Source organism: Sus scrofa, chromosome 17 (genome assembly GCF_000003025.6).
Source record: "Sus scrofa isolate TJ Tabasco breed Duroc chromosome 17, Sscrofa11.1, whole genome shotgun sequence".
NCBI classification, from domain to species: domain Eukaryota; kingdom Metazoa; phylum Chordata; class Mammalia; order Artiodactyla; family Suidae; genus Sus; species Sus scrofa.
Window position 1 is genome coordinate 38,615,739 of NC_010459.5, and position 21,488 is coordinate 38,637,226.

The 21,488-nt window shown below is 51.2% G+C and overlaps 1 protein-coding gene across 1 annotated transcript in view; it reads left to right on the forward strand.

Annotated features, from left to right (window-relative positions):
* The window catches only part of MMP24 (matrix metallopeptidase 24), a 49,399-nt gene extending 28,509 nt beyond the window's left edge, over window positions 1-20,890 (forward strand). The window contains exons 5-10 of the mRNA XM_021077693.1: window positions 742-1,046; window positions 9,230-9,391; window positions 12,386-12,600; window positions 14,643-14,781; window positions 16,152-16,418; window positions 18,235-20,890. Coding sequence (XP_020933352.1) covers window positions 742-1,046; window positions 9,230-9,391; window positions 12,386-12,600; window positions 14,643-14,781; window positions 16,152-16,418; window positions 18,235-18,572 — 1,426 coding nt within the window. The 3' untranslated portion in view covers window positions 18,573-20,890. The remainder of the gene's footprint in view (window positions 1-741; window positions 1,047-9,229; window positions 9,392-12,385; window positions 12,601-14,642; window positions 14,782-16,151; window positions 16,419-18,234) is intronic.

Below are 21,488 nucleotides of genomic sequence, written 5' to 3' on the forward strand. Positions count from 1 at the left end.
TGGGTGACTAGCCCTTGCCCCGGTTGTTCATGAGGCAGAGCAGGAAGAAGTGGTGATGCCCCCTTGTCAAGAACCATGCATCATCCATATGGTAACCTTAAATAGATACACCAAGAACTGACCCAGTCAGATGCCACCCTACCCCAGCCTCTAGGTAGACAAACAGTAGTAGTTGGTGCCAAAAATAATTTTTTGCCACACTTGTGGCATATAGAAGTTTCTGGGCCAGGGATCGAATCTGAGCCACAGCTACAACAACACAGGACCCTTAACCCACTGCAGGACCAAGGATCAAACCCATGCCACTGCAAAGACACTGCACCAGATCCTTAATCCACTGTACCACAGCAGGAACTCCAGTGCCAAATATTTTTTAAGGGACATTTCACTTAAATTCCCCACTGTTTAAATGTTTTTATAATTTTTATAAGTGTACATGTTTTATGCCTCGGGAGAAAAAAAATTAAAATTTAGAAAATGTCATGCACGGACAATTTTTTTCTACAAATTCGACATGAACTTTTTCGGAGATCAAATATAAAACACTAGATAAAAGACAGGGTTGGGGACTGAGAGCCTTGCCTACCCAGCCTCTTCTTCAATCCCTGGGATACCTCACAGAATTCTAGGACTCAGAATTTGAAGATCACTGGCCCACATGGCCTCTGATGTTCCTTTCAGCTCTGCTAGTCTCTGATTCTCTGTCTATTCCTCCCTGTTGGTCCTCTCCTCTCTCACCAGCATTCACAACTACACCCCAAAGGTGGGTGAGCTAGACACGCGGAAAGCTATTCGCCAGGCTTTCGATGTGTGGCAGAAGGTGACCCCGCTGACCTTTGAAGAGGTGCCATACCACGAAATCAAAAGTGACCGGAAGGAGGCCGACATCATGATCTTCTTTGCTTCTGGCTTCCATGGCGACAGCTCCCCATTTGATGGAGAAGGGGGATTCCTGGCTCATGCCTACTTCCCTGGCCCAGGGATTGGTGGAGACACTCACTTTGACTCAGACGAGCCATGGACATTAGGAAATGCCAACCATGACGGTAAGGCTATGAGGGGACGGGGGTCAGCTCTAGGTTGCTTGACTGTCAGGGAAAGAAGCCTTGAGGAAGAGCTTGAGTTCCCTGGATTCTAGGGCTTCTTGTCCAAGAACTAAGAACCTAACTAAGAGGGTGGGAACTGTGGTCTGCAACATATTCAACACTTGATCCATCAGGGTCAGGGCCAGGGCCAGGGTCAGGGAGATGAGTCATATCCTCAGCTAATGGTCTGATTGGACTGAGTCAGGAAGAGAGGTTAGGCCATGAATAAGAAGATAAAGTTGATCCATCAGAGGCTGAAGAAAAAGCTTAAAAAGCCATTAAAGCTGAAAGTGGTAGGCTCTGGCCAGACTGATGAGGGCTTCAAAGGCCATTTTGTGGGAAGATGTGACTCTCTCCCTTATGTCAACCTCACGGGTGAATAACAGGCCCCATAATAACTCCAGCATCCTCTGTGCAGGAACACTACTCTTCAGGTTACAAGAGCTCCTACCAGTACTTACTCACAAGGCACCTGCTTAGTAAGCAGGCAAGTGGACATCATCATGCCCACTTCTAAGATGAAGAGTTTGAGGCTCAAATGGCATAGCTGATAGCTGGGCCTCAAACTGTAATTCAACCACCTGGCATGTGATGGGGTGAACTGGTGAATCGTTCATCCTCAGCCTCCTCATCTGTAAGAGGAGGAGCTGGATTAGGGGACTTCTAAGGCCCCTCCAACTCTAATGTAACATGGAGACAGATGTCTACATAGGTAACCCTGTTACAAGGCAGACTATAGTGAAGGATGTAGTAGAAGTACCAAGAAAATGCAGCAGGAGTCTAGAGGAGAGAGGGACAGAGGATTTTATTCTAGTCTATTTTAGGTTATAATAGATTAGAATTAGTATGTTAATATTCTAAGGCCCATGTCAAGTGTTTTCCACATATTATATAATATGTATATGTTATTATTATCCCCATTTTACAGATAGGTAAATGGAGGGATAACAAAACAGTAAGGAACCCACAGTTGGTGAATGCTGACATAAGGCTTCAATCCTGGGCATTATAACTCCAGAGTCCATATGCTTGGCCACCATGCCGTTTCCATGGCTCTCAAACTTCAGGGCACACTAGAATCGCTGAGAAACCTTAAGAATGCAGATTCCAGCCTCCAGGCCACTAACCTCTTGCCATTCTTATTCTCTAGGTCTGGGGTCAGACCTGAGAATCTGCACATAGTCTAGTAATTTCCCAAGTGCTTCTGATACAGGCATTCCATTACTTTGAGAAACACTGTCTTAATACCCAGGGTTTCCCTAACCTGCCTGATCATTAGGAATCAACTGGGGGAGTTCCTGCTATGGCACAGTAAGTTAAAGGATCTGGCATTGCCCCAGCTGTGGCTCAGATTCCATCCATGGCCAGAGAACTTCCATATGCTGAAGATGTGGCCATTAAAAAAAAAAAAAAAGAATAGACCAGGGTTCTTGTTGCAAACATGGATTCTAGGCCCTTCCCCTGGAGATTCTCAAGCTTAGGCAAGTTTGGGAAAACTAGGCATTATCTTTCCTTGGCAATGCTTCAGGCTGAGAACAGATTTTATTTATTTTTTTGCTTTTTAGGGTCGCACCTACAGCATATGGAAGTCCCCAGGCTAGGGGTTGAATCAGAGCTGCAGCTGCTGGTCTACTCCACAGCCACAGTAATGCCAGACCCGAGGCAAGTTTGTGACCTACACCACAGCTCACAGCAACACTGGATCCTTAACCCACTAAACGAAACCAGGGATCGAGCCCACATCCTCATGGATACTAGTTGGATTCATTTCCACTGAGTCACAAAGGGAACTTCCTGAGAACAGATTTTAAAGGCCCACTTCACAGAGACTGTGTCTGCTCTCTGTAGATAAGGACTGCCTGCTTGGGAACATTTCATATCATTGTATGGATCATTTATCTCGACTCTTGGCCTGTCTGTCAAAGGGAGGTTCAGGAGGTGGTTTGGCCAAGGCGCAGCCTAGGCAAAGTTGCAAAACTGCTAAATTTCTCTTTGCCCCCTGCCCTCTTCTTTGGTCCCCTTCCCTACATCCAGCTCCATTTCTTCAGCCCCAGAATCCCTTCCCTTATGTCCTGGATGTGTTTCCTGGCTTTCTGAACACCTATACTTGGTCTTATTCTTGGATCAGTGTCAATGAATGGCGGTCTGTGCTAACTGATAACGTATGAGGAGAAGAGAACTAACATTTCTGAGCCCCTGTTGTGTGCCAGGCTCTGTGAGCTGATAACAGTCACAGCCCTGATAGAGATAAATGATTTATGAAAAGCTGGTTGCGCTGGGAAGACACTCCTCCTCTTCCCTGCCCCTCCCAACCCTGGGTGTGCACTTCCCACAACTGTTCCTTGCTAGTGGAGACCTTGGGCCAGTCTCAATATCCAGGCACCCTCTCATCTGTCCCACCCCCTCCTGACGAATGACTGACAATTTGGATAGAAATTCCAAGATAGCTCATGTCTTCTTTGGACGAGAGTCAGGACTTTGTTCTGGAAAACCATGCATGAACTAACTATCCAGATGCAGCTCATAACCACAGCAACAGCCTCTACGCACTGGAATGAGAGGTGGCCCTAGGACAGCTTTTGCAAGGAGATTCAGAATTGATTGAGCACCTGTATGTTATCTCATTCCATTTCCACATAAACTCAGCAAGAGCATGAGCGCAGCCTCCTGGGAACTTTTTGTTTGTCGGTTTTCTTCTCTAAATTTCCATTACAGAAAATATCAAAATCTCAAAGTAGGGAGAATAATCATATGAACCCCCCAGGCACCTATCACCCTGTTTCAGCAATTATCAACATCATATCAGTTCTACCTCATGTACCCTCCTCCCACCACCTTTATTTTTTGATCATGTATTTTATTTTTTTAGGGCCGTGCCCACGGCATATGGAAGTTCCCAGGCTCTGGGTCGAATCGGAGCTGTAGCTGCAGGCCTGCACCACAGCCACAGCAACTCAGGATCCAAACCAACTCTGCAACCCACACCACAACTCACGGAAATGCTAGATTCTTAACCCACTGAGCAGGGCCAGGGATCGAATCCAAGTCCTCATGGATACCAGTCGGGTTCATTACCGCTGAGCCACAATGGCAACTCTCAGGTGATGTATTTTATTTTTATTTTTTATTTTTTGGTCTTTTTGTCTTTTAGGGTTGCACTTGCAGCATATGGAGGTTCCCAGGCTAGAGGTCAAGTCGGAGCTGTAGCCGCCAGCCTACACAACAGCCATAGCAACTCAGAATCTGAGCTTCATCTGTAACCTACACCACAGCTCACGGCAATGCCGGATCGTTAACCCACTGAGTGAGGCCAGGGATCAAACCTGCGTCTTCATGAATGCTAGTCGGGCTCGCTAGTCATGTATTTTAAAGAAAATTCCAGGCACAACATCATCTCACCAGTAAATACTTTAGCACATACCCCTAAAAGATTACTTTTAACACAACCACAAACTCATTATCAAGCCGACAAAATTCACAATATTTTCTTAAAATCTAATACCCAGTTTGTGTTCATTTGCCCAAATTACCCCAAAGATGTCTTCTACAGTTGTTTGCCTGCATCAGGATCCAAACAGCATCCACACATCATTCATGGATTCGTCTCTTAAGGCTTTTTCCACTTATAACAGTCACCTTGCTTCTCCTCCTCTCGACCCCGCCATGTTTGTTGAAGAAACCGGTCGCTTTTTCTGAGTATAGTCATTAGACTTGACAAGATTCAAGTTCACTTTTAACATGTCGCTCTTACCCATACATCCTGACTATTGATAATTAGATCTAAAGGCCTGACTAGATTCACTTTTTTGGCAAGAATGCTTCCTAGGTGGGCTGGTCCTCCCACTGCATCACACTGGGAAGCGCGTGTGAGGCAGCCTGTCCCACTTTTAAGTGTTTAGGTTGAGTGGTTGGTTCAGGTGTGTCAGCCTGCCCCCAACATTATAAAATTCACCTGGGGAACTTTTATTTTTAAACAGCTTGCCTAAGCCCTAACCCCAAACTTCTGAATCAGAATATCCTCCACCTGTGTGCTTAAAAGACTCTCCTGGAGAAGCACTGGAATGCAAAGGCGATTCTGATTCTCCACCTCTTTGGAGTCTATGTAAAGAGCCATCTGGCCCACCACCCCTTCCACCTGATTTCGGGGAGACCTCCAGGCACCCTCGGTCCTCATCGCTTTCCAGGGAGTCAAGCAGTGAAGTCAGCAGAATTCATTTAGCTCTGCTGGGGAGGGACCCCAGCCCTGGGCAAGGTGACAAGACAGAAAGAGTCATCAAGACCAGCCCTTCACAGGGGAGAGTCCTTCCACAGTTACTTTAGTGTCTCCTCCTGGGAGCTAGACCCAGCAGGGTAGTGAGGAAAGGAAAGTTCTGAGCCAAGTTCACATAGGAAGTGGCAGAAGAATAGAGAAGGAAACCAACATAACAGAAAGTTCCCAGGAAATTGTGCTCAATCCCTGGCTGAGTGTAATGTGGAAATTAAACAAGATAACATACAGGCACTCAATTAATCTTGAATGTCCTTCCAGAAGTGTCCTAGAGCCATTCCAGTTCATAGGGGTCTATGGCTGTGGTTATGAGCTGCATCCGGATTGTTCATGCTTGGTTTTTCCAGAGCAAAGTCCTAACTCATCCAAAGAAGACATTAACTTTCTCAAACTTAGGACTCTGAATTTTTAACAGTTGCCTCTGTTGGTTCTGCAGCAGATGGTCCAAAGACCACACCTGGGAAAAAGACTGAACATCTGGCACTGTTCTGTCATGGCTGCTGCCACCCTTATCTTGACCAACAGGGAGCTTTCCCTCAAGGAGCTCATAGTCCTGGGGCAGTAGAGAGTGTGCGCTCCCGGCTGAGATATAGGTTGGAAAGCCATCAGTGCCAGAAAGATGGTTCAGATATACTGCTGGGAGAGTGTGAAGGAAGCACTCACTGCCAGTTAGGGAAATCAAGGAAGACTTCCTGGAGGATGTGGCACTGAGCTGAACTTTGAAGAAGTAAGGCTGTTCCAGGTGGAGGAGACAGCACTGGCAAAAGAACAGAGGCAAAAGGAAATGCTATAACCTTTTGAGGGGGTTACAGGAATCAATGAGATGGAACTCACTGAAAATGGAGGTCCCAAGAGAAGCGAATGGAGCAGACAAGTTTCCACTGAGTAGCCAAGCAGACTGTTGGGTGCTTGCTAGGAGGCCCAAGGACTTGAGCTCCCAGCTCAAAGGAACGCTCCCTATTGAGGATGCTAGCCTTTCACACACCACTCAGCATGACCCTGCTAATTAACTGTGATAGTTCTATGCCTGGAGGCGATGTGAGTGCTTTAGGTACCTCTCCTCATTAATCTTCACCCCATTCTTATGATGAAGATACAATTATTCCCTTCATTTTACCGAGGAAGAGATTTAAAATGTCACACTGCTAAGGCATGACAGAGCCGGGATTCATGGCAGTCTAGCTCCCAGGGACCACACTTCTGACCACTCTGCCTCTCTGCCCCTAGTGGCCTCCTGCCCACTGAGCACGGGTCTTCTCCAGCCCTCTGCTTTCCCCTCACTCCAGGGAGTTCTCCTGCCCCTCCCCAGAGTAGCCCCCACTTATCAGGTCTCTTAGGCTTCTGTGCAGTAGGATGCCAACTCCCCAGCTCTCTGCCTTTTGGTCCCTAGAACAAACCCACAGGCCCCCTTCCTTCAAGGGCTTACTCCTGTTCTCCACAGAGATGCAACATTGAGGCTAACAGAGTAAAAGACACAGGCTGAGGACAAATATTTTGAGCTTTGCCAGGTGCTCAGCCCTAGCTCCCTGGTTCTCCACTGAGATCCCTGTCGATCCCTGAAGAAGGGTCTGTTCAGGAGACATAGGCCTGAACAGCTTGTCCTGGGTCGCAGAACAGGCCAGGAGCAGAGCCAGGACTGGACCCCGGGAAGCGGAGCTGCCTTCCGCTGGCTCAAGCAGCCGCCTTTGTTTGGGATGGAGCTCAGAGATGAGCTCACCCTTCCCTGCTGCCAGAGGGACCAGGACCTGAGGAAGGAACTGGGGGCGGCCTGGCCTCCTTATGCCAGCTTGCCCTGCCCCAGCAGAAGGCCAGCCCCAAGCTCTTGGCCAACCTTGCACTGGTCCTGCCCATCCCCCCTACACTGAAGGCACTGGTTGTGTCAGCCGAGCAAGCTGCAGGCATGCACCTGTGCGACCAGGTCTGCCCCTCAGGGCTCTTCTCTCTTCCCAAGACCTTAGCCAGGAGGGCCACACACAATTCCAGCCTTACCTGGCCCCATGGGGCCCTCAGCCGGGTTGGGTAGGACAGTTTTGCCTGTGACAATGGGGCTGGGAGTGGGCGTTAGGACTTCTGACCACCTCCTTGGCTCCTGGCAGCCTCCCCTGTACTTTGAGGTGGCAGGAATGGACTGAGACATGCTTTAGGGCTGGGCAGTGGAGGCAGGGCTCAGAGGGCCTTCAAATGCCAGAGGTCAAGGCAAACAGAAATCTATGATGGGACATACCAGAGTCAGGACTGTTGATTCAACAGCCTGACCAATCCTCCGCCCCTTGCATTTCTTTCCCAAAGCCAGGGTTACTTAATCCCCCCAATATCAGGCCTTGCCCTGTCCCAGGCCAGATCCAGAAGCTCAGGGGAGTTTCCAGAAGCTCGGAGAGTTTCTAGAAGCTCAGGCTTTAAGAGGATCTGGTTGGAGTTCCCATCGTGGCTCAGTGGTAACGAACCCAACTAGTATCTATGAGGACACGGGTTCAATCCCTGGTCTTGATCAGTTGGTTAAGGATCCAGCATTGCCATGAGCTGTGGTATGGGTCACAGACTTGGCTCAGGTCCTGCATTGCTACGGCTATGGCGTAGGCCGGCAGCTATAGCTCCAAGTCCACCCCTAGCCTGGGAACTTCCATATGCTGCGGGTACAGCCCTAAAAAGACCAAAAAAAGAGGATCTGGTGGCTGGAACTTCAAAGGCCTTGTGCTTCCTTTCTGGTGAATAGGTTTGTTTTAGTCCCCAAGCTTCTGTCTTATGCAAGGTAACAGCAGCAGCTGCACAGTGTCACGCCATTAATACCTACTGTCTTAGCCAATCCTCACACAGCCCTGTGAGGCAGGTGTGATTTCCCCATGGAACAGATGAGGAAACTGAGGCTCAGGGGGTAGACCTTCTGGCCAAATTCACAAAGCTGGTGGGGGGAGAGCTGGAAATGAACGAGGCCTGTCTTGTTCAAGGGCCCAGGCTCATGACTCCTATGACATGTGGCTGCCTCGGGATCCCGTGTCCCACTTTCAGCACCTGGACTTTGTTTTCACTCACATTTGAATCCGTGCCTTGGTCTTGGCCTTCGTTCAGTTCTTTCAGGACTGAGAGATGCCGCACGGCCGAGGCCCCGCCTGCCCCTGGGTCTCTGAAGATGACCACCAGCCCGCCACCCCCAGGATTCCCCTCTGCCCATCCCACTCCCTCCGCCTTGGTGCAGACCCTCATACTGGCATCCAGACAGACCCTAGTTATCTCCCTGCCTCTGGTCTCATCACCCTCTAATCCCTCCTCCCACTGCAGCCAGAGTGATTTCATCGTGTCACCACCCCCACTCCTGCTTAAACTCCCCACTGGTCAAAGAGCCAATCCAGATTTCTTTGCATGGCATCACAAGCCCTGCCTGCCAGCCTGGCTGACCTCATCTCCCTCTGGCCTTCCCCTCCTGCTTTGTTCCAGAGCCAAGTGGAATGAAACCGCGTGTCCCTGGATCTTGTTTACAGCATTCCCTCTGCCAGGAACGCCACCCTCAACCCGCTTCCTCTCCTACCCACTGAGTCCATTCTCCCAACTCATTGCTTATCTTTCGCAACCCAACTGAAGGCTCACCTTGATGAAGCTTTCCCTGAACATTTTCCTTCAAATTTTAATGGCTCCTCCCTGTGTGGAATCCTCTCTACCATTACTGACAGCTACTGAAGTGCCTGGAACACTAATTTCACTTAGTTTGTGTCTCTGTCCCTATCTGCCACTATATGGAGAGTTCTAGAAGGCAGGGATGTGTCTGATTTCTCTAAATGTCCCCGGCACAGGGCCTGGCACAAAGCTTTTGCTCGCATTTGCTGAAGTAAAGGACTAACTGGATGACACCTAAGTGGGTACCTCCCCCTCCCCTTCTCCACAGGGAATGACCTCTTCCTGGTGGCTGTGCATGAGCTGGGCCACGCGCTGGGACTGGAGCACTCCAATGACCCCAGCGCCATCATGGCACCCTTCTACCAGTACATGGAGACACACAACTTCAAGCTGCCTCAGGACGATCTCCAGGGCATCCAGAAGATCTACGGTGTGTGGCAGGGCAGACGGGCCACCGTTCCTTCCCTGGGGCTGGGCCATGACTGCCTGCCTGGGCGGGGAGGGGGCAGCTGCTCTGTCTCTGACCTCTGTCTGACCTTTAGAGACCTCTGATGTCTTTGCTTAAGCAGAGGGGGCAAGGCTGCTTACCCACACACACACATTTGGGTAACCTGGCAGGGCAGGTCTGAGCTGCAACTGGGAGAGACACCCGCTCCCTCTTCTCTATCCACCTCACCTTCCACACACCTCCTCTCACCTCCTGGGTTCACGTCAAGGGGTCCAACCTCTAGCTAAGAGATTCACGTATCTGCCTGAGTAATATGATACAATGCGATGGATATTATTACCAGAGCTTTTTTCTTAAACGCGAAAAGAGAAACTAGGTTGATATATCTTGATAAGATATGAGAAGGCTGCTACCCCGTTCTCAGTTCATAGTTCTGCAGGAAGTTCTTGTTTTTGTCAAGTCACTTGTGAGGGGAAGACCAGTTTACTTGAGCACATGCATGTCCACATAGCATGGCCCCCCCATGTGCAGCATGGGAGGAGGACCTCACAGAGGAGGTGGCCCCACCCAGAGCCTGGAGGATGGACAGGATATCCACAGGTGAAGCAGTGGAGGACTAGACTGGAAAGGGGGATGGAGGGGTGGGAACTGGAAGCTATTTTGAAAATGAAATGCACTGTATTTACTGACAGATTACAAATGAGTGTCAGGAGAAGGACTGCCCCAAAGTTCTTGGCTTTTGTAATTGTAGAGCAGCAGATTGACCTCTGTAGCTCAGAGATACAGGCTGGGATATTGATTTGGGATCTTTGGTGTCCTAAGGTAGTCATAGCAACATGCGGCTATTAAAATTTTAACTTCTATCAATTAGAAATAAAAGTTCAGGAGTTCCCGTCGTGGCTCAGTGGTTAACAAATCTGACTAGGAACCATGAGGTTGCGGGTTCGATCCCTGGCCTTGCTCAGTGGGTTGAAGATCCGGTGTTGCCGTGAGCTATGGTGTGGGTCACAGATGCGGCTCGGATCCCACATTGCTGTGGCTCTGGCGTAGGCCGGTGGCTATAGCTCTGATAGGACCCCTAGCCTGGGAGCCTCCATATGCAGCGGGAACGGCCCTCAAAAGGCAAAAAGGCAAAAAAAAAAAAAAAAAAAAAAAAGAAAGAAAAGTTTAGATCTGCCACACTAATAACTAGTTGCTCATTTCAAGTACTCAGTAGCCACATTGGCTAGAGGCTACGTATGGGACAGTGCAGATATAGAACATTTATGTCATCACAGAACATCCTATCAGAGCAATGTTCCAACAGAGAGTCTTTAAAGCCATGAACTTGGATGAGATCACATAGGTAGCAATTCTCAACTTGGCTGCCCATAGAATCACCTTGGGATTTCAATTTTTAAAAATACTGGAAAAAAAAAATTTTGGAGTTCCCGTAGTGGCGCAGTGGTTAACAAATCTGACTAGGAACCATGAGGTTGCAGACTGGATCCCTGGCCTTGCTCAGTAGGTTAAGGATCCAGCATTGCAGTGAGCTGTGGTGTAGGTCACAGATGCGGCTCAGATCTGGCGTTGCTGTGGCTGTGAAGTAGGCTGGTAGCTACAGCTCTGATTCAACCCCTAGCTGGGGAACCTCCATATGCTGAAGGTACAACCCTAAAAAGACAAAAGCCAAAACAAAAAATAAATACTGATACCCAGCCTTCACCCCCAGAGATGTGCTTTTAATTGGTCTGGGATGCCTTCTGAACATTGGGGGGATCCCCAGGTGATCCTAATATGCAGCCCAAGTTGAGAAGCCCTGATCTAGGAAGCAAAATAGAGAAGAGAGGAGAAGAGGACCCAGGGGCAGGCCAACCTTTAGAGCTGGGAGCAGCAACCTTTAGAGCAGCAAAGGAGACTGAGAAGAGTAAGAAAGAAGAGCCCAAGAGAGTAAGAAAACCAAGAGGGTGCAGGGTTTTGAAGAGAGAAAGCATTTCAAGGAAAGGGTTTCTATGATCTTACCACTCAAAGTGTGGGCCTCAGGCCAGCAACTTTGACATCACCTGAGAGTTCAAGGAAATGCAGAATTGCAAGCCCCATCCCAGACCCTCTGAGTCACAATCTGCATTTTTATCAAGACCCCTGGATAATGCATATGGACATCAAAGTTTGAGTCAAGTAACTGCTGGATTTGGCAACACAGGTCACTGGTGATCCTGACAGCAGTTTCAGTGGGTGACAACAGGGCAGAGGCCCTGCTGGAACAGGATACAGAATGACATCGAGGAATTCCCACTGTGGTGCAGTGGTAACGAAACTGACTAGTATCTATGAGGATGTGGGTTTGATCTCTGGCCTTGCTCAGTGGGTTAAGGATCCAGTGTTGCTTATGGATGTGGTGTAGGCCGGCAGCTGCAGCTCCGATTTGGACCCCTAGCCTGGGAACTTCCATAGCTGAAGGTGCAGCCCTAAAAAGACAAAAAAAAAAAAAAAAAAAAAAGAAGAAGAAGAATGAAGGGACAAGTACAGGACACTGAGCCTAAGAAGGGATGAAAGATGAGAGTTCTACTTCTTTTTTTGCTTTTTAGGGCTGCAGCCTTGGCATATAGAGGTTCCCAAGCTAGGGGTCAAAGTGGAGCTGCAGCTGCCGGCCTACAACATAGCCACAGCAACTCGGGATCTGAGCCGAGTCTGTGACCTACACCATAGCCCACCACAACACTGGATCCTTAACCCACTGAGCAAGGCCAGGGCTCAAACTCGTACTAGTTGGGCTTGTTACCCCCACTGAGCCATTAGGAACTTCTGAGAGTTCCTACTTAATGGCTATTTTCATCTATTTTTTTTTTCAAAGATCAGGAGAGTAAGAAAAGGGAGAGGGGACAGGATGTCTGGAGTGACAGACTTGTCTCAGAGCTTCCAGGGTGATGATGAGGCAATGGCAGTGGGAGGCAGGGAATGGCTGCCCCCCATCTAAGATGCAGCCCCTCTCTCCAGGGCCCCCCGCCGAGCCCCTGGAGCCCACAAGGCCCCTCCCCACGCTCCCCGTCCGCAGGATCCACTCACCGTCTGAGAGGAAGCATGAGCGCCAGCCCAGGCCCCCTCGGCCGCCCCTCGGGGACCGGCCAGCTTCACCGGGTGCCAAACCCAACATCTGTGACGGCAACTTCAACACAGTAGCCCTCTTCCGGGGTGAAATGTTTGTGTTTAAGGTAGGACCTGGGTGCTCCCCTCCCATAGGGCGGGAGAAAGCTGGTGGGATTAGGCCTGCTCTGGGGCCTGGATGGGAGCTGGCCCAACGGAGTGTCTTCCTGGTACCTCTGGGTGAATGGACTTGTTTCCAAGAAGGAGGAGGGAAGACTGGTGACTCTACCGCTTCCCAGGGATTAACACTGGGGGGAAGTGCTAGAGGCCACCTTCTGGTCTGTGACTTTGAGCAAGTCACCTCCCTTGTGTGGACCTCAGTTTCTCCATCTGAAAGCTGGGGGGTCATTTCTCTAACGAAGGGTGTATGAAGATCAAATGAGTCAGGGCTGAAAGATGGCAGCCTGGAGTACTAACTGGGCAGTGGTGGCTGAATCTGTCTCCAGATCCTTCCAGGGCTGAGAGGCTGGTTCTGAGGAGTGCCTGACTGAGCTGGCCAGGCTGCATCTTGTCCCCTGTCCCGTTCCTGCCCCTCTAGCCATAGGCTGAGTGGGTGGCAGCCTGCTAGGTATGTTGCAGTTGGGGCCTCAGGGAAGCAGACTCTGAGACAGTGTTTGGAAGGCAGGATTTTGACTAGGGAGCACCTTTGGGATCCATATCTGTGGGAAGGAGGGTGGGGCAGCAGGACTGGGCAGCAGGAGTAGATAAGCAGCAACCAAACCCCCTGAAGACCCCAGCTACCCCCACAGGGAGTTCTGGAGCTAGAATGGTCCGTCAGAGTTGTCCCATGTTGGGCCCCAAGTGGTTCATTCAGTCCCTGGATGAGGAAAGGCATGACCTTGGGGGAGCTCTCTGAAGCTGAGACCATCCCAGGGAGGCTGATGGTTGAAAACTGTCTGTTGACCACACTCCCAGCCACCAGGGCAAGAAGCCCTCCACCTAAGGCAACCTGCACAGCATGTCTCCGTCACACTGGATGGTTGTGGAGGGCTGCCCCACCCCCCTTGTGGAATTCTCCCCAGTAAGCTTTGAGCTCTGACCAAGCATCAGGCAACAGGGGTCAGCCCCAGTCCCACTCTCACGGAGTGGCTCTAGGAAGGTCACTTGGCCTTCCTTAAGACTCTGTGCATCTCAGATCTACTTGAAAGGAGTTGTGAAAGTCAAAATAAGGTTTAAAAAACTGGATGTGAAAGTACTTTGTAAAACACTTTTTTGAGGGGGAAAAAAAAAAAGCAGCCCTTTTCTAGCTTTCGTACCATCCTTTACATATCACATTCATCCTTCTGCACCCTTGGATCCTCCAATTGAATGGTTCCTTGACAAGTATGGGTTTTCTCATTCCCATTTACACCTAAGAATATTGAGGTCCGGGGAGGTTACAGGCCTCACCCTGACTGCCTACCAATCAGGGCTGCATAAGGCACCATTTGAGAAGCAGCGCTTTTCCCACTCTTAGCCTATTAACCTATCATTTACTCAACATCAACTATGTGCCCGGTACTGTTCAGGGACTTCACCTCTAATCTCTCATCTGATCCCCCATTATGACCCCCATTTGCAGGTGAGGCTCTTTAACGTCTGTGCCCGAGTTTATGCAGCTGTTAAGTGGAGGACACTGAATGTACACCTGGAGCTTGGAGGAATCACCATGGCTTGCTTCTCAGGTCCTTGCCCTGCTGGATGGAGCCAGCCATGGGGAGGGCTCTCTGCTCAGGCTCAATGGCCACCCCCTGCTTCCCACGAGCCTGGGAAGCGGCCTCACCAATGTCAGTGACTCTCCGCTGCCCTCATGTGGTCATCCTAGGCCCCAGCATCATTCCTCCCAGCTCCCCCACACCTCTGCCGCCCACCCACCAGGCCGGTCTGCTGTCTGCTGTCTCTGTCTCATGGCCCCTCTGGAAGCAAGAGTCATGGGGAGCCCTACATGAACAGAGCTGATGAGCATCCTGTCTTCCTCATAGGGCTTTGAAAGTTAGAAGCAGTAAATGGACAAGCTTCACGGAGGGTTGTAAGGCTGGGCCCAGGGGCAGGTGTTGGGTTGTTGGGCCCCTGGGATGAGATCACTAGGTTTAAAGTCTATGCCTCTTTCTCTCCTTGCCTTAACCCTCAGGATCGCTGGTTCTGGCGCCTGCGCAATAACCGGGTGCAGGAAGGCTACCCTATGCAGATCGAACAGTTCTGGAAGGGCCTGCCTGCCCGAATAGATGCAGCCTATGAAAGGGCCGATGGAAGATTTGTTTTCTTCAAAGGTAATGTGGCCTGTTCAGAGGGCTGGTTCCCTGCCCTTCTCAGGACCCCTTTTTTCTACCTGTAAACTGGGGTGGGACCCCTTTTTACCACCTGTAAACTCTAGCCCTAACAGAAACACTGACATCTGCCAGGGCAGATTCCTGCAGGCAGGGAGATGAAGTCAAAGAGTGACTGTTGAGGTCTGTATGTGCCAAAGTTGGTGGAGTGACAAGTCTCACTCATACAAGGTAAAGAAAGGATGATACCAACAACTGAAGACCATCCAGTGCTCCATGGAAGGCCATGCTGTCAGTTCTATAAGGCCTTGAGGGAGGAGGTCACACAGGCTTGAGAGGTCAGGGAAGGTGGAAGAGGAGCTGGGTGTCCACCCTGTGCTAGGTTGTTTCACTTTGATTATCTTGACCTGGGCCAGGCCTCAGAAAGGTAAGATACAGATAGCTAGTGAGAAGCAAGGAACGCATTCTGAGGAGAAGGAACAGCATAGACAAAAGAGTAGTTCAAAGGGCTTTAGAAGACCCAGCAGGCAGCAGTGGAGCCTGATGAGATAGCTGTGAGAGTGTCCTGGAAAGGTGATTTGGCGGATAGTCTTGGGGAGCCTTGGCTGCCTGGCCAGACTGTGGTCTTGATCCATGAGGGCAAGGCTGGAAGTTCACTGTTTGTTTCTGAGCAGCACAGAGCCTGAGGCAGAGGCAGGGAGGCCATTTCTGAGATGGTTGCTTGGAGTTAAGGAGAGGGATGTCTGTAAGGTACAGACCAGGGAGGCAGCAAAGCTAGATTTAAAAAGCCTTCTGAGAGGCTGAGTGCTGAGAGGAGAGGAAAAGAGAGGGTCAAATGTGATGTCTCCATCATGGCCACCCTGGGAGGCAGAAAGGCAGTGATGGAGGGAGCCCCCTGTGGTGAAGATGAAGAACTCCAGAACCTCACGTGGAAATGCCCAGAAGCCAGTGGGTGATCAGAGTCCGGGGAGAGTGGCTGTGGGCCGCAGCCTCAGAGTTGGGGTATCATTAGTGGAAGATGGGAGAAGTACTAGTTTGTGTGAAGCCACGAGAAGCTGAGGTCATCTGGAGAAGAGAAAGGAGCAAGTCACCTGAAAGGAGAGAGGGTGGGGCATGGAGCCTGGGCAGCATGGGGCAAGTTGTCCAGGATCTGAGACTGGATTCTGGCTTCTTGCCCCCTAAACTCTGCCTGGGCCAAGGGCCCTCGGACTCCCCCCACCAAAGGGATCAAGAAGGCCTAGGGCTGCTTCTCCCAGACATTCTGGCTCCATGAATGACTTCAGTCCCAGGAGATGATGGGCAAGCAGCTCTAACCACAACCCCTGGTGCTGAATGACTGGGGAATGCTAATCCTGGGCTCCTCTTGGCCACAGGTGACAAGTACTGGGTGTTTAAAGAGGTGACGGTGGAGCCTGGGTACCCCCACAGCCTGGGGGAGCTGGGCAGCTGTCTGCCCCGAGAAGGCATTGACACGGCTCTGCGCTGGGAACCTGTGGGCAAGACCTACTTTTTCAAAGGCGAGCGGTACTGGCGCTACAGCGAGGAGCGGCGGGCTACAGACCCTGGCTATCCCAAGCCCATCACGGTGTGGAAGGGCATCCCACAGGCTCCCCAAGGGGCCTTCATCAGCAAGGAAGGATGTACGTGAGCACCCACCCAGGTTGGGCGGCGGGGGGGTCTCATTTCATGTGGGTCTCATCAGGTGTACACTCAGGATACCCAGGTTTGAGAAACACCATCTGGTGGTAAAGACAATTGCTTCATATCAACCCACGTTCATACAGTAAATTAATCCTCTCTTACCAGCTGCCAAGTCACAATTTCTCATCTGCAGGGATGATGTGCAATTGAGAGATGTTTTCATAGATTGATTTCATTCCCTCAGACAGCATCTGTCAGTGGTCCCAGGTGTATGCTAGGAGTTCCTCGAGTTATCAAATCTGAAATGATGGATATGGTGGTTCAAAGGTGCCTTTTCACCAGGCTTGAAGATAAAAGAAGACTTTTTGTGAGACATTCTGAAACTCCTCTTGGGGGCCAGGCTGACTCACAGCCTCTCTCCCCACCAGACTAGAAACTTCTCAAGAAGAGGGGCTAAGACTTGCCAGGTACAGAGTGGGTATCCATGAATGTTTATTGAATCCACCTCCACTGATCTGGTCAAAAGCACAGACTCTGGAACCAGCCAGGCTGGTCTCATATCCCACCTCCACTACTTACTATGAGTTGGGCAAACTCAGTTTCTTCATCTATAAAATGGGAATAATAATGGTACCTATCTCATAGGGTTTTATGAGGATTAAGTAAGATAAATTATGCAGAGCACTTCGCTCATGCCATTTAATTTTTAGCTGTTATCACCATCATCATTTTGTTAGTATGTCTTAGTTTGTGTGGAGTCATTCACGCACTCCATGATAATTACTGAGAGACAACTTGTGTGGCAGGGCTGGGATGAAGCTTGGAACAAGATTTGCATTGCATCCCTGGCTCTCAAGGCAAAAAAATAAGATGGCAACAAATGCAATAAGGGAAAGCATGTGTGAGAGAGCATCTAGGCAGAGGACTGTTAGAGAGGGTCGTCAGGAAGGGCTCTCCAAGGAGACTGGTAAGAAAGGTATCTGCCATAGGGCAGAGCGGCTCTTTGCTGGCTCTCCTGTTACCTTATGCTTTACCCACATGGTCTCACTTTCTGGGAAGCCTCAGAGACAGGTGACATCAAGAACTTGAGCCAATCAAAACCCCAGCCAGGGGAGCCAGCCAATAGGAGAGTCAGACTGATTCACTTTACATCAGTGGACTGGCTGGGCCGATAAGGCTACTGCGGGGAGCCTTGTGGTGGCTGCCAAGCCCTGCTGCCTCCTTTCCTTTTAGCCCCTCCCCCCAGCAGGGTCCCAGCGACTCAGCAATCCATGTTGTGAAGTCACATGTGCCAAGCCAAAAAAAGCTGTGATAACTGCAAAGAGGTGGTGTCCGCTGATGACAGGAGAAATCTTGCTCCTAGCCTCCCTTGGCCCAGGAGCTGGCTCAGCCCTGGAGCTATGGAGACAGTGTCGGCCAAACTCTAAGTTGGCTTGATCTGACTCAGGCGGGGGGGGGGGGGGGGTGTTATGGGCACAGTATGACAGACCTTTGACCCCAGGCTGAGAAGGGTCCTGTCTGTGGCTTCCCAGCACCTTTGAGAGGACAGGGTGGGCTGCTCCAAGTCCTGGGTGCCTCTCTGCAGCTGGCCAGGTCACACTCCATGACCAGCCACACTATTTTCAGGATGTGCCAAGCACTGCCTGCTTCCCACCACCTCATGTGCCCAACTGTTTCAGAGCCTCTCTTTGCTCCTCCAGGGTGAGAGAGACGCCCCTCCTCCACACTGCCACAGAACCCTATGCCCTCTCATGCTGGCCCAGAGTGGGTGCAGGGAAGTGTCTGGAGTGGTGATGCTGGGCTGTGTTTCTACAGATTATACCTACTTCTACAAGGGCCGGGACTACTGGAAATTTGACAACCAGAAACTGAGTGTGGAGCCAGGCTACCCACGCAACATCCTGCGTGACTGGATGGGCTGCAACCAGAAGGAGGTGGAGCGGCGCAAGGAGCGGCGGCTGCCCCAGGACGACGTGGACATCATGGTGACCATCAATGACGTGCCAGGCTCTGTGAATGCGGTGGCTGTGGTCATCCCCTGCATCCTGTCCCTCTGCATCCTGGTGCTGGTCTACACCATCTTCCAGTTCAAGAACAAGGCAGGCCCTCAACCTGTCACCTACTATAAGCGGCCAGTCCAGGAGTGGGTGTGAGCAGCCCGGGGCCCTCTGTCCACTCGGTCTGGCCAGCCAGGCCCTTCCTCACCAGGGTCTGAGGGGCAGCTCTGGCCACTGCTCACCAGGGCCAGCAGGGCCCTAGGCTAGGGGTCATGTAGCTGAAGCGGTAGTACGTGGGCCTAGGCTGAGCGTGGGGCAGGGAGTGATGGCGGCTGTGCCCCAGGGTGGGTGTCTGGCACCCAGTTGCCAGCCTTCTGTCCTGGGTAAACTGCTCCCTACTCAAGGGAATAGGCCAGGCCCCATCAAGAGGCAGGGACCATGCCAGGAGGAGGCCCTGCAGTCACTGAGTCCTTGAGGCACCACAGCTCCTACCTGGCTGGACCCAGCACCTTCTGTGGGAAGCCAGTACTAGTGCTCCCAGCCCCATGTGGGAGATGCCACCAGTCCTGGTCCCTCATTGCCAACACCTGCTGGTCAGATGTCCTCCCAACCCCACCCCACTGTCCTCCAAGGCTACAGGACCCCTGCTGCAGACACAGTGGGCAACGAGCCTGGGTTTCCCTGCTGGCAACAGCAGATCCCTCAGGAAACCTGCTCCACGCGTCAGGGTCTCCTCTGAGACCCAGGATTTAGGGTCACATGCTGCAGGCAGGGCTGTGGCCCAGCTGGGTCTTAAAGGACCCAGCTGTCACATCGTGAATATTTCAATGTCCTGTCACTATTGTTTAAAGTCCCATTCTGCAAAGGCTGCTTGAGGCTTTAGGTGAATTAGAGGTGACTGTCTTGGTGATGAGGCCAGCCCTTCCCCCCAACGATAAGGACCAAGGTGCTGTTAAGGCCATTCTAGTGCCCAGACACCCAGGAGCTGGGCCCTGCTACTGAGGCTAAATTAGGGCTGGAGCAGGAGCTGACCTCACCTCAGGAGGCTGATTTGAGTGTGTAGCTGTCCACTCTCCTGTCCCTCCCCATTTCCCCAGTCCCCATCCCTGCTCCAGCTGGTGGCTTGTGGCCTCAGGGCTCAGCCTGACTAGTTTAGGTGAGAAAGAAATGGCTCCAGGCCAACACTCTCATGGCCTTGGCATAAGGGGCCCAGAGCAGCCTTCTGAAGTGCTTAAGCCCACACCATTAGCTACCCTAACACCAACTCAATCCCTCAGCCCAGAAGCAGTGTTTATACCATGAGCTCAGCCCTTCCTAACCCAGCTCTTTGGGCCCATCATCCTGCACTGCTATTTGGAAAAGGGCACCTTCAACTGGTAAAGGCCCCAAGCCTAGGGGCCTGGCCTTCACTGTCTCTGGTAGGAATTCCTAGGGCTCAACTTGCCTCACTCCAACCTGGTAAGAGGCAGCCCTGTGTGTCACTAAGGAGCTGTAGCCAAGATCGGGGGTTCAACGATGTCTACTGGCTCTCTGCCAAATCCAAGAGGAGGTGTCAGTCTTCAGGATGCTGGCAGGGCCTCTGAGCCTACATGGGCCTTGTCCCCACCCTGCTGCCTCTGGGCTTTGGGTCCACTTAACCTGTAGCAGACAGGGACTCTGGGAGCTGTCTTGAGCAAAATCTCTCTTGTCCCAGAGGCACCTATATGGGTCCACTGTGTTCCCTGTCATCATCCTTCTGTTTTTTTTCTCATTTTGGCCAAGGGCGGGCTCCCTGGGGCGGGTGGGGAACAACTGCAGAGATATTAGTGATTCATAGGTTTGTACAGTGTTTTATACTTTGCAAAGCACTTTATTAGCTCACCCCTGTTCACTCACATGTAACTCATGTAGGCCCTGGGAGCCAGGGCTAACTCTCACTGTGCCCTCAAATGCAGCACAGAGAGGCTGTTACTTGCCCTGGCCATCCAGTGAGCCAGCTGGGCCTTGGGTCCCCACCCGTGGACCCCTCTAAGGTCCAAGATGAGATCAGAAGTGTCTCTTTTATCCATCTTTTCTTGGCCTCCCTTCTCCCCTTCCTGGTTCCTCTCCACTCCTCAGGTTGGTGCTCTCACTTCTTGAAAGTTCTAGGCCCCCCAGGCTCCCCACTGGCTCCTGGTACTACTGAGGTCAGCTGAGAAAGAGCAGGAGATGGAGGCAGGCAGCCCAGGCTGCAGATGTGAGGGATGCAGGGCCAGGCCCAGAAGGGCTCAGCCTGGAGGCTTCCAATCATGGATTCTCCTGCCATGTAGTCATCTGTTTGTCCATCATCCCAGGACAGGGCAGACAGACAGAGGGGCAAAGCACTGGGGGCCCCAGAGCCCAGCTTCCCCTCAGTCTGGGGAACATCACAGCATTTCAGTGTCAGTCACATTTTAAACTGATCAGCCTTTGTATAATGTTTTTTAAATCATTTCTAAATAAAACAAAAATACAGAGTATGTCGTTTCCCTGGGATGTGGGAACAAGGATCAGGGTTCTGAGAGTGGACTTAAGAAACTTCTGAGAGTCAGGGCACTTTGGGGAGTTTGGAAGCTACCCCACACATGTCATCTGCCAGCCTAAAAATGAAATGCACCCTCTCTCCAAAAGGCTGGCCCTGGAGGCCCTCTGTTACGGGGTCCTAGGAATACAGCCTGATAATGCCAGGGTGGCACCCAGGATGGTGGAGCAACTTCCCCCAGGAGACACATGGGTAGGGTCACGGTCACAAGGTCTTTTCCGAAGTCAAGGTGCATGGTGCCACAACCAGGGACAAAAGCAAGAGCCCAGTTCTTGGCAATAAGGGACAGAAAGGGTGAGGTTAGGTCAGCAGCCTTGGGGTCTTCATACCAAGAGCCCTGGCCTGATTCTGGATGCCAGTGAAGGGAAAGGCTAACCAGGACGCAGTCGTGTGGAGAGACTGTGGAGTGAGGATGTGCACGAAGGTCTTCGCGGGTTTGGGTGCAGGCTGAAAAGCGAACAAATTCAGGGTAGCAGAAGGGGCCAGAGACAAGACTGTGCCCCATGGCGAGGCTGCAGAAGCTTCCTTCCAGT